We start from the raw sequence: 13,009 nt of genomic DNA on the forward strand, positions 1-13,009 counted from the left end.
AATCTAAGCGGTCAGATTGCAGCCCCTAAACACCAAACAATTACACTATGTAACCATGATTTAACTGCTCTCATATTGTTGGACGTTTACGTTTTTTAATTAAAAAACTTATAAATCCTTGTTTAATCTTTGCATCCATGATGATATTATTAACTAGATTTGCTTTTATCTCATTCTACTATTTTTTTAAATTTTCTATAATTTATTTATTTTTTATCATTTACATCCAAGTTAGTTAGCACATGGTGCAACAATGATTTCAGGAGTCGATATCTTAAGCCCCTTACCCATTTAGCCCATCCCCCCTCCACAATCCCTCCAGCAACCCTCTGTTTGTTCTCCATATTTAAGAGTCTCTTATGTTTTGTCTCCCTCCCTGTTTTTATATTATTTTTGCTTCCCTTCCCTATGTTCATCTGTTTTGTATCTTAAGTTCCTCATATGAGTGAAGTCATATGATGTTTGTCTTTCTCTGACTGATTTTGTTTAGCCTAATACCCTCTAGTTCTATCCAGGTAGTTGCAAATGGCAAGATTTCATTCTTTTTGATTGCTGAGTAATACTCCATTGTATATATATATATACCACATCTTCTTTATCCATTCATCCTTCAATGGACATTTGGGTTCTTTCCATACTTTGGCTATTGTGGATAGTGCTACTATAAACATTGGAGTGCATGTGTCCCTTCGAAACAGCATACCTGTACTAAATACCTAGGAGTGCAATTGCTGGGTCGTAGGGTAGTTCTATTTTTAATTTTTTGAGGAACCCCCATACTGTTTTCCAGAGTGGCTGCACCAGCTTGCATTCCCACCAACAATGCAAAAGAGATCCTTTTTCTTTGCATCATCGCCAACATCTGTTGTTGCCTTAGTTGTTAATGTTAGCCATTATGACAGGTGTGAGGTGTTATCTCAGTGTGGTTTTGATTTGTATTTCCCTGATGATGAGTGATGTTGAGCATTTTTTCATGTGTCAGTTGGCCATCTGGATGTCTTTGGAGAAGTGTCTATTCATGTCTTTTGCCCATTTCTTCACTGGATTATTTGGTTTTTAGGTGTTGAGTTTGATAAGTTCTCTGTAGATTTTGGATACTAATCCTTCATCTGATACATCATTTGCAAATATCTTCTCCCATTCTGTTGGTTGCCTTATAGTTTTGCTGATTCCTTCCTTCCCTGTGCAGAAGCTTTTTATTTTGATGAGGTCCCAATAGTCCATTTTTGCTTTTGTTTCCCTGGCCTCCAGAGATCTGTTGAGTAAGAGGTTGCTGCAGCTGAGTTGAAAGAGTTTTTTCCTGCTTTCTCCTCTAGGATTTTGATAGCTTCCTATCTTATGTTTAGGTCTTTCATCCATTTTGAGTGTATTTTTATGTATGGTGTAAGAAAGTGGTTCAGGTTCATTTTTCAGCATGTCACTGTCCAGTTTTCCGAGCCCCATTTGCTGATGAGACTGTATTCCATGGATATTCTTTCCATGGATATGGATATTCTTTCCTGCGTGGTCAAAGATTAGTCAGCTATATGTTTGTGGGTCCATTTCTGGGTTCTCTATTCTGTTCCACTGAGTGTCTGTTTTTGTGCCAGTACCATACTGTCTTGATGATTATAGCTTTGTAATACAGCTTGAAGTTGGGATTGTGATGTCTCCACCTTTGGTTTTCTTTTTCAAGATTTCTTTGGCTATTTGGAGTCTTTTCTGGTTCCATACAAATTTTAGGGTTTTTTGTTTTTGTTTTTGTTTTAGCTCTGTGAAGAATACTGGTGTTATTTTGATAGGTATTGCACTGAATATGTAGATTGCTTTGGGTAGTATTGACATTTTAACAATATTTGTTTTTCCTATCCAGGAGCATGGAATCTTTTTCCATTTTTTTGGGTCTTCAATTTTTTTATAAGCTTTCTATAGTATTCAGTGTATAGATTTTTCACCTCTTTGGTTAGATTTATTCCTAGGTATTTTATGGTTTTTGGTGCAATTGTAAATGGGATTGAACCTTGATTTCTCTCTCTGCTGCTTCGTTGTTGGTGTATAGGAATGCAACCGATTTCTTTGCATTGATTTTATAGTTTTGACTTTGCTGAATTCATGGATCAGTTTTAGCAGTTTTGGGGTGGAATCTTTTGGTTTTTCCATATAGAGTATCATGCCATCTACGAAGAGTGAAAGTTTGACCTCCTCCTGGCTGATTTGGATGCCTTTTATTTCTTTGTGTTGTCTGATTGCTGAGACTAAGCCTTCCAATACTATGTTGAATAATAGTGGCGAGAGTGGACACCCTGTCTTGTTCCTGACCTTAGGGGGAAAGCTCTGTTTTTCCCCATTGAGGATGATACTAACAGTGGGTCTTTCATATATAGCCTTTATGGTCTTGAGGTATGATCCTTCTATCCATACTTTCTTGAGGGTTTTTATCAAGAGAGGATGCTGTGTTTTGTCAAATGTTTTCTCTGCATCTATTGAGAGGATCATGTTCTTGCCCTTTCTTTTATTGATGTGATGTATCACATTGATTTGTGGATATTGAACCAGCCCTGCATCCCAGGTAAAATCCTGCTTGGTCGTAGTGAATAATTTTTTTAATGTATTGTTGGATCTGGTTGGCTGGTATCTTCTTGAGGATTTTTGCATCCATGTTCATCAGGGAAATTGGTCTATAGTTCTCCTTTTTAGTGAAGTCTCTGTCTGGTTTTGGAATCAAGGTAATGCTGGCTTGCTGGCTTCATAGAAAGAGTTGGAAGTGGGGCGCCTGGGTGGCTTGGTCGGTTAAGCGTCTGACTTCGGCTCAGGTCATGATCTCACGGTCCGTGAGTTCGAGCCCCGCGTCGGGCTCTGTGCTGACAGCTCAGAGCCTGGAGCCCGTTTCAGATTCTGTGTCTCCCTCTCTCTCTGCCCCTCCCCTGTTCATGCTCTGTCTCTCTCTGTCTCAAAAATAAATAAACGTTAAAAAAAAAAAATTAAAAAAAAAAAAAGAGTTGGAAGTTTTCCTTCCATTTCTGTTTTTTGGAACACCTTCAAGAAAATAGGTGTTAACTCTTCTTTAAATGTTTGGTAGAATTCCCCCAGAAAGCCCTCTGGCCCTGGACTCTTGTTTTTGGGAGATTTTTGATTACCGATTCAATTTCCTTACTGGTTATGGGTCTGTTCAAATTTTCTATTTCTTCCTGTTTCAGTTTTGGTAGTTTATATGTTTTTTGGAATTTGTCCATTTCTTCCAGATTGCCCATTTTATTGGCATACAATTGCTCATAATATTCTCTTATTATTGTTTGTATTTCTGTGGCGTTGGTTGTGGTCTCTCCTCTTTCATTCTTGATTTTATTTATTTGGGTCCTTTCCTTTTTCTTTTTGATCTAACTGGCTAGGGGGTTATCTATTTTGTTAATTCTTTCAAAGAACCAGCTTCTGGTTTCATTGTTCTGTTCTACTGTGTTTTTTGGTTTCCATAGCATTGATTTCTGCTCTAATCTTTGTTATTTCCTGTCTTCTGCTGGTTTGGGGTTTTACTTGCTGTTCTTTTTCCAGCTCTTTAAGGTTTAAGGTTAGGTTGAGTATCTGTGACCGTTCTTCATTCTTTAGGAAGGCCTGGATTGCTATATACTTCCCTCTTATGACCGCCTTTGCTCTATCCCAGAGGTTTTGGGCTGTGGTGTTACCATTTCCATTGGCTTCTATGTACTTTTTAATTTCCTCTGTAACTTCTTGGTTAGCCCATTCATTCTTTAGTAGGATGATCTTTAGTCTCCAAGTATTTATCTTTCCACATTTTTTCTTGTGGTTGATTTTGAGTTTCATAGCATTGTGGTCTGAAAATATGCACGGTATGATCTCAATCTTTTTGTACTTGTTGAGGGCTGATTTGTGTCCCAATATGTGATCTGTTCTGGAGAACATTCCATGTGCACTGGAGAAGGATGCATATTCCACTGCTTTAGGAAGAAATGTTCTAAATATATCTGTTAAGTCCATCCGGTTCAGTGTGTCATTCAAAGCCATTGTTTCCTTGTTGATTTTCTGATTAGATGATCTGTCCATTGCTGTAAGTGGGGTGTTGAAGTCCCCTACTGTTATGGTATTATTATCAATGAGTTTCTTTATGTTTGTGCTTAACTGATTTATATATATGGGTGCTTCCACATTTGGAGAATAAATGTTTACAATTGTTAGATCTTTTTGGTGGATAGACCCCTTAATTATGTATAATGCCCTTCTTCATCTCTTGTTACAGTCTTTGTTTTAAAGCCTAGATTGTCTGATATAAGTATGGCTACCCTGGCTTTCTTTGGCTGACCATTAGCTTGATAGATGGTTCTCCATCTCCTTACTTTCAATCTGAAGGTGTCTTTAGGTCTTAACAGTTTTTTGTTCTTTTGTTTTGCCTTTCAGATTTCACATAGAAGTGAATGGTATTTGTTTTTCTCTGACTTACTTCACTTAGCATAATACCCTCTAGGTCTGTCCATGTCATTGCAAATGGCAAGATTTCATTCTTTTTTATGGGTGAGTGATATTCCTGTATGTGTGTACACATTTCTGCCTTCTTTATATATTTTGGACATTTAACCTCTTATCAGATATAGTATTTGTAAATATTTTCTACCATTCAGTAGGTTACCTTTTCATTTTGCTGATAGTTTCCTTCATGCATAAACTTTTTACTTGATATAGTCCCAATTGTTTATTTTTGCTTTTGCTTCCCTTGTCTGCAGGTACAGATCCAAAAAAATACTGCTAAGACCAATATCTAAGAGTTTACTCCCTGTTTTTTCTTTTGGGAGTTTTATGGTTTCAAGTCTTACATTTAGGTCTCTAAACCATTCTGACTTTATTTTAGTGTATGCTGTAAGAAAGTGGTCCGGTTTCATTCTGTTGCATGTAGCTGTTCAGTTTTCCCCAGTACCATTTAGTGAAAAGACTGTCTTTTCCCCATTGTGTATTCTTGCCTCCTCAGTTATAGATTAATTGACCATATAAATGTGGCTCTCATTCCATTCCATTGATCTATGTGTCTGTTTTTGTGCCAGTACCATACTATTTTTATTAATATAGCTGTGTGGTATTGTTTAAAACCTGGCCTTGTGGGGTGCCTGGGTGACTCAGTCGGTTAAGCGTCCGACTTCAGCTCAGGTTATGATCTCACAGTTGTGAGTTCAAGCCCCACATTGGGCTCTGTGAGACAGCTTAGAGCCTGGAGCCTGCTTTAAATTCTATGTCTCCCTCTCTCTGTGCTCCTCCCCTGCTCATGCTCTGTCTCTCTCTCCTTCAAAAGTAAATAAAAACATTAAAAAATAAATTAAAATAAAATAAATAAAATAAAATAAGATCTGGCCTTGTGATACCTCCAGCTTTGTTCTTGTTTCTCAAGATTGCTTTGGCTATTTGGGGTCTTTTGTGGTTTCATACGAACTTTAGGATTATTTATTAAGAATTCTGTGAAAAATACTATCGGTATTTTGATAGGTATTGCATTTAATCTGTACATTGGGTAAAATGGACATTTAAAAAGAATTTTTAAGTTTATTTTGAGAGAGAGAGAGCATGCACTCACAATCCAGGGGAAGGTGGTGCAAAGAGAAGGAGAGACAGAATCCCAAGCAGGCTTCACATCATCAGCACAGAGTTTTCTCTGTGTTTTGGGGGTTTTGGGGGTTTTCTATGTATCGCATTATATAATATGCAAATAATGGCAGTTTAGTGTCATATGCAAATAATGACAGTTTACTTCTTCCTTACCAATTTGACTGCCTTTTTTTTTTTTTTTTTTGTCTGATTGCTGTGGGGTATGACTTCTATTACTATGTTGAATAAAGGTGATAAGATTGGATGTCCTTGTCTTGTTCCTGATCTTGGAAAGCTTTTAGTTTTTCACCATTGAGTATGATGTTCACTGTTGGTTTTTCATATATGGCCTTTATTATGTTGACATATGTTTCCTCCAACCCTACTTTGTAGAATTTTTATCATGAATGGATGTTGTATTTTGCTTAATGCTTTTTTCTGCATCTATTGAGATTATCGTATGGTTTTTATCCTTACTCAATGTATTGATGATATTTTTAATGTGTTGTTGGATTCAGTTTGCTAGTATTTTGTTGATGATTTTGGCACCTGTGTTCATCAGAGATAATGGCCTAGAGTTTTCTTTTTAGTAGAGTCTTTGGTGTTGATATCAGGGTAATGCTGGCCTTGTGGAATAAATTTGGAAGTTTTTCTTCCTCTTCTATATTTTGGGAATAATTTGGGAAGGAAGAAGAGCCGTAAAAAAAGAATGAAATCTTGCCATTTGCAATGACATGGATGGACCTAGAGGGTATTAAGCTAAGTGAAATACGTCAGAGAAAAACAAATACCACAGGATTTCACTTCTATGTGGAATTAAAGGCAAAACAAAAGAACAAAAAACTGGAAACAGATTCATAAATACAGAAAACTGGTGGTTGACAGAGGGGAGAAGGGTGGAGGAATGGGTGAAATAGGTGAAGGGGGGATTAAGAGATATAAACTTCCGGTTATGAAATAAATAAGTGACAGGGATGAAAAGTAGAGCATAGGGAATAATGTTATAATAACTTTGTATTGTGACATATAGTAACTACACTTATAGTAAGCACTTTGTAATATATATAATTATTGATTCACTGATTGTATGTAAACTATGCTTCAATTAAAAAATTTTTTTAAATGTAGGGGCACCTGTGTGGCTTAGCCATTTAAGTGTGTGACTTCAGCTCAGGTCATGATCTCACGGTTTGTGAGTTTGAGCCCCGCATCAGGCTCTGTGCTGACAGCTCAGAGCCTGAAGCCTACTTCAGATCCTGTGTCACCCTCCATCCCTGCCCCTCCCCTGCTCACACACTGTCTCTCTTTCTCTCTCTCTCTCTCTGTCTCTCTCTCTCTCTCTCTCTCTCTCTCTCAGAAGTGAATAAACATTTAGAAAAGTTTTTTTTTAATGTAGTTAATGAAACCACAGTAGTATTAGCAGAACCTGTTACTTTAAATGTTTACAAGTCATCTGTGAAGCCATCTGATCCTTGACTTTTATGTATTGGGAGTTTTGTTTTTTTTTTTTAATTACAGATTCAGTTTTATTACTAGTAATCAGTCTGTTCAAATTTTCTATCTCTGATTCAGTTGAGGGAGATTGTATGTTTCTAGGAATTGATCTACTTTTTTCTAGGTTGTCCAATTTGCTGGCATTTAATTTTTCATAATGGTGTCTTATAATCATTTGTATTTCTGTGATATGGTAGTTATTTCTTCTTCATTTCTGATTTTATTTGAGTCTTCTTTTTCTTGATGAGTTTGGCTAAAGGTTTATCAGTTTTGTCTGTCTTTTCAAAGAACCAGCTCTTGGTTTCATTGATCTTTTCTATTCTTTCAGTCTCTATTTTGTTTATTTCTACTTTAATGTTCATTATTTCCTTCCTTCTGCTGGCTTTGGGCTTTGTTTTTCATTTTCTAGCTCCTTTAGGTGTAAGGTTAGGTTGTTAATATGAGATTTTTCTTTTTCCTTGAGGTAGGCCTGTATTGTTGTACACTTCCCTCTTAGAAGTGCTTGTGTTGCATCATGTGTCATTTGATTAGAGCATTTGGTCCATTTACATTTAAAATAATTACTGATAGGTACTTATTGGCACTTTGTTCATTGTTTTCTGATTGTTTTTGTTTGAGGTTCATCTTATCACCTATAAACTGAGGAGGGGAAAGCATACCTCTCATCTACTTTTCACTAGGAAAGCTAGTCAACATTACAGACTAGGTATATAGATTATTACAGGCACAGAAGAGCCTTCTCCTTTGTGAAACTAATGATCTCATAAAAACTATGACCAATGATTTTGACCTTCTTTCATCTTTCCCAAGAGAAATTAAATGTATTGTTAAGTATATAAGAAAAAAAACAAATGTTCATAGCCAACTTAAAGCCAAATTTTGGCTGGGAATAGGATACATTTTAAAATTAATTAATGAGCTGATATCTATGTAACCTTTTAGACCTCAGTTATATCCTTAGAAGTTATCCTCAGAATCTTAAGGAAAATATTACTTTCTACTCCTATTTCTACAACAAGGGCTTAAAATTTTTGATAGTCTTTGAAAGCTGAAACACTTGAAACTATTGACTCACTGGTGTTTTTATGTCATACCTTGGGTTGGCACATTCCAGACTGACTTCATCAACCCGAGGGAAAGTGCTCTTAAAGCATAATACCCTTGCAATAGTTTAAAGAAAGAGCTGCATACTAAGTATAATCAAAATAGTCTGCTGTGTTCTCTCTAAATTGAATAATTGATTAAAAATATTACCTATGAATCATTTGATAAAAGATTACATTTTAGAATTGACTTCATGATTGGTATAAACACTTGGTTTCAGGTGTTAATGTAGACTGTGTCAGAAACTGCTTTCCCTATTCAAACATGGTATGAATTACATTTTCAGTGCTATATTCTATTCCATTTTATAAATATACCAAAATAGATTTATCCTTTCTTCTGTTGATGGATATTTAGGTAGTTTCCAGTTTCTTACAAACAACACTAAAATGATGAACTGTTGTACAGGTCCCCTTGTATTCATGTAAAAAATTCTCTAGCTAGTATAATTCTCAGAAGAAGAATTACTAGGTTGTAGGATTTACAGATCTTGAATTTTACTGGAGTTTATTAAATTTCTCCTGAAAGTAGTTCTATCAGTCTTGAAAGCAGTCTTTAAAAAAAATTTTTTTTTAATTATTATGTTTATTTACTTTGAAAGAGAGAGAGAGAGACAGAGTGTGAGTGGGGGAAGGGCAGAGACAGAGGGAGACACAGAATCCGAAGCAGGCTCCAGGCTCTGAGCTATCAACATAGAGCCCGATGCAGGGCTCGAACTCACAAACTGTGAGATCATGACCTGAGCTGAAGTTGGACGCTTAACCAACTGTGACACCCAGGTGCCCCAAAAGCAATCTTTGAGTACAGAGTTACATGTGCTAACATACATCAATTTTTTTTTTAACGTTTATTCATTTTTGAGAGAGAGAAAGAGAGGCAGAGTACAAGTAGGGGAGGGGCGGAGAGAGAGGGAGACACAGAATCCAAAGCAGGCTCCAGGCTCTGAGCTGTCAGCACAGAACCTGATGTGGGGCCTGAACCCACAAACCATGAGATCATGACCTGAGCCAAAGTCAGCTACCTAACCAACCGAGCTACCCAGGCGCCCCTAACATAGATCAATCTTATAAAATAATACTGTACACTGTTTAGGGATACATTTATGGTAAAATTGTTAAAAAGGATTAAAAATGATGAACAAAGGACCTTGACCTAAGTTACTGCAGTTCCTGAGACTGGCTGATAAGCTAATAATGGAAGTTGCTTGACTTTTAATGACACAGAAAAACCAGATCTCTGAGCGGCAGCACAATTTATTTGCTTCTGTATTCTTTCCCATGTGAATGTCCTGAATTAGAAATCATGCCAAATAAGACACTCAATACAAAATTTAAAGTGCTTGTAGATGAGAACATCCCATCTAAAAAGTTTCAGGGCATTTTACTGTGTGCCCAGAGGCTGAGTTAGGGCAAATTATCTGAGGAATATTGTAGAATAAGGATATTCTGTTTGCTTGAAGAAAAGCAAATCTCAAAGTCTTCAGAGTTATTCAGCCCATTTTCCATTAGATTCTATGGGTTAACAGCAGCTTGCTTGTTTAAAATGAGAATAATTGTTGCATGAATACTTCCCTTTAGAGGCAGTCATTTTAATTCTGAACCTTAAGTGAAAGTCATGATTAACTTTTACTGATGGTTTTAGGGAGCCATAGCACATATTTTATAATGTACACTGTGGAAAAGAGCAATAGAAACAGGCAGAGATAAAAGAAGGATTCTGCTTGATAGAACAAGAGAGATTTCCTGAGACAAAATGTATTTTTATGCAGTCCTTCAAATAAAAATACTAATATTAACAATCAAAATTTAACAGTTCCTGAAAGTGTGCAGTAACTCCAGCCAAGAAGTGTTTTCCCTCCACAGGTAGGAAACAAGACACAGAGAAAGGAAAAAGTCGATTTAAGTAAAAAATTTTGGATGACATTTTGTCTGATTCAGGGATTCATTATTGATTTGTATGAAAGGGTTGGATATAAAGGGAAGAAAATGTGGGAAAACACAATTTGGAGATTAGTGAGTAAATATTAATGATTTCATTCCCCCAAATGATCATTTTCTTTAAAGAGAAAGCTGTAATTATCTTTCTCAGTTAAAGTATAATTCATCATATAAGAATTTCATTTACTCAGATTTTATAATTCTGTCAGTAAAACACAAGAGTCTGTGTCATCTACTTGCACGTTGACAATTCTCATTATCCATAGCCAAAATGGTTTTTGAATGTTAGGTATCACAATTTTTTTTTAAGTTGAAATTATTACCCCCAAAGTCTCACTGTTACATTCATAAGTCATGTTAATTTGGAGTTTCTAAAAAAATTCTTGAATGTTTATTTTTGAGCTAGAAAGAGAGAGACTGAATGTTAACAGGAAAGGGGCAGAGAGAGAGGGAGACACAGAATCTGAAGCAGACTCCAGGCTCTGAGCTGTCAGCACAGAGCCCAAGGCAGGGCTCAAACTCACAAGCTGGGAGATCATGACCTGAACGGGAAGTTGAATGCTTAACCAACTGAGCTACCCAGGTGCCGCTGGAGTTTTCATAAGCAATAGAAACCAAATGAGTTATCTCAGTACGTATAAGTGGCTATAGCCTACTTTTAGCTATTGAAATAAGCTCTGAGAGTTGAAATAGCAATCTTTACATGATTAGGAAAACTTAGGATTGCTTCTACAAGTTTTAAGGATTCTCTGTGATTTTTCCAAACTCATGACATCTTTTTCCTTTTAAAATATGTAAATATATATATAATTACTCTTTATTTTATTATTCTTCTGTTTTATCCTAGATAAAAGTTAAACAGTTAGAAGAACAACTACATTCTTTTACTGAAACCAGTTCACAGAATGACCATCTACGCAAGTTGAACAAGGCTCTAGAGGGCAGCTATATGCAGGTGTGATTAATAGCTATAAAACAAATTGCTGTTATATTGTTTTAATTAGGTTTTAAGAAATTGATGCCTTTCTCTCCACCTTACCATACAGTCCCAGAAAGATGAATATTCTTTCACTTGACTCAATTCAACAAACATTTTTTAAACACCCGCAATGTACAAGGTTTTGCCAAACTGTAGAGAAATAAACATACCTGAAGCAGGATTGGGATATTCAACTTATGTTCTAATTGGAGGCTTAGGAATATACTCATAAACTTTATTATAGATTTAGAAGTTAAGTCTTTCAGAAGAAAAATAGAGTGAGCCGTTCATAGGGAGCATCATTATAATGAAAGCATTGAGAAACACTTTCATAGAGGAAATGGTTTTTTAATTATAGGCAAACTTAGAACTCAGTGGCAACAAGATAGGACTGCAGGAGACAGCTCACTTGAAAGAGGTTAGTGGTATAAATGCTTACTTGTCATCAGGGTGACTGCTGAGGCTACAATCCTTTTGTAAGTCACATAACATTTTAACAAATGAATAGAGAAAGTTAGACAAACAAGATACAAAACATTTAGTGAAGAAAATAATCCAAGAATGTGTAACCAAAAGAAAGTGATTCATTTCAGTGATTTACAAATTTACCATGTGTACATTTTTTTTTTTTTACTCAAATATGTTTGACTTCTATTAGCTATAATATTTCTGTTTCTATACCCTTGGTAACCAAGGAGCTAGAATGTGTCTTCAAATAGAATACTGTTAGGGTTCTAACCATCTGACTACTGGAAAAGAGGGCCTCATTAGATACACTCTCCTACAGGGAATTTGATTTAAGGAAGGCTTGTTTCTTCACCAGGACAACTTTACAGTGTGATTTCTTCGTTCTGAAAGCAAAGGAACACATTTTCAAGTATATTTTCTATCACAGCTTCATTAGAACTTTGTGTTGTTCCTCTTCATAAAAGGAGCGCTCATTGAAAAATAACTCTAGGTTTAGTTGTTTTACTGTTTTTGATTGGTGATGCCTCCAAGAAAAAGGAAATCTCCGGAGAGGCCTGCATCTTCGAAATTCTTTGAAAGCTATAGGCCCCATGTAAACAATATAAAGGAAAGAACTTCATCAGTTGGTTTACCCAGTGTTATTCCAAACTCTGCACGCCGTGTGACCTTTGCATCTAACCTCACTTCTTTGAGAGCTTCTCAGGAGATTGGAGACTCTAGAATCTCTCTAAAGACTCTTTTGAATGCTATTAAAACCATGGAGGGAAGACTGGAAGGTAAAATAGACATTCTTGCTTCAAGACCATTAATAAATGAGTCACCAAATTTTCTTAAACAGGATTCGGTAAGTGGAGACCACAAACTAAATCATAAGGAAATTTCAGATTTATACAACAATGAAGAAAAGTAGTAACAATTCAGAAAGATAATATATGGAGGTATGAGTAACAAGAAAGTTAGGTTCTTCACAGATAAGAAAAATTGACAATGTGGATTGAAACCATTATTTTGGTTATCACATGGTTAATTTTTAGACATAGAAAGATTTTGATTAACAGTAGCCATTGAGTTTTTTTAATATGATTTTGAGTTTTTACAAATTCAAAACATCCACCTAATCTTTTTTTTTTTAATACTCTCTTTTTTTTTTTTTTTTAAACGTTTATGTATTTTTGAGACAGAGAGAGACAGAGCATGAACGGGGGAGGGTCAGAGAGAGGGAGACACAGAGTCTGAAACAGGCTCCAGGCTCTGAGCTGTCAGCACAGAGCCTGACTTGGGGCTCGAACTCACGGACTGCGAGATCATGACCTGACCCGAAGTCGGCCGCTTAACCGACTGAGCCACCTAGGCGCCCCTCCACCTAATCTTAATATTCATGGTAAAATGTTTCAAGCCTGATTTTAAAATAGAAATACATTAATCAATGCCCTAAGAACTTGAACATTGGAGAAAATTTTTTTTG

At 36.1% G+C, this 13,009-nt stretch overlaps 1 protein-coding gene across 9 annotated transcripts in view; it reads left to right on the forward strand.

Moving 5' to 3' along the window:
- The window catches only part of CCDC150 (coiled-coil domain containing 150), a 96,906-nt gene that overhangs the window by 58,987 nt on the left and 24,910 nt on the right, over positions 1 to 13,009 (forward strand). For 8 of the 9 annotated variants that reach the window (XM_042994967.1, XM_042994968.1, XM_042994969.1 and 5 more), the window contains one exon: positions 10,945 to 11,052. In XM_042994967.1, coding sequence (XP_042850901.1) covers positions 10,945 to 11,052 — 108 coding nt within the window. Of the gene's footprint in view, positions 1 to 10,944; positions 11,053 to 11,809; positions 12,389 to 13,009 lie in introns of those variants that run through there. The other variant, XM_042994976.1, reaches the window with a different exon arrangement.

Source organism: Panthera tigris, chromosome C1 (assembly GCF_018350195.1).
Source record: "Panthera tigris isolate Pti1 chromosome C1, P.tigris_Pti1_mat1.1, whole genome shotgun sequence".
Lineage (NCBI taxonomy): Eukaryota > Metazoa > Chordata > Mammalia > Carnivora > Felidae > Panthera > Panthera tigris.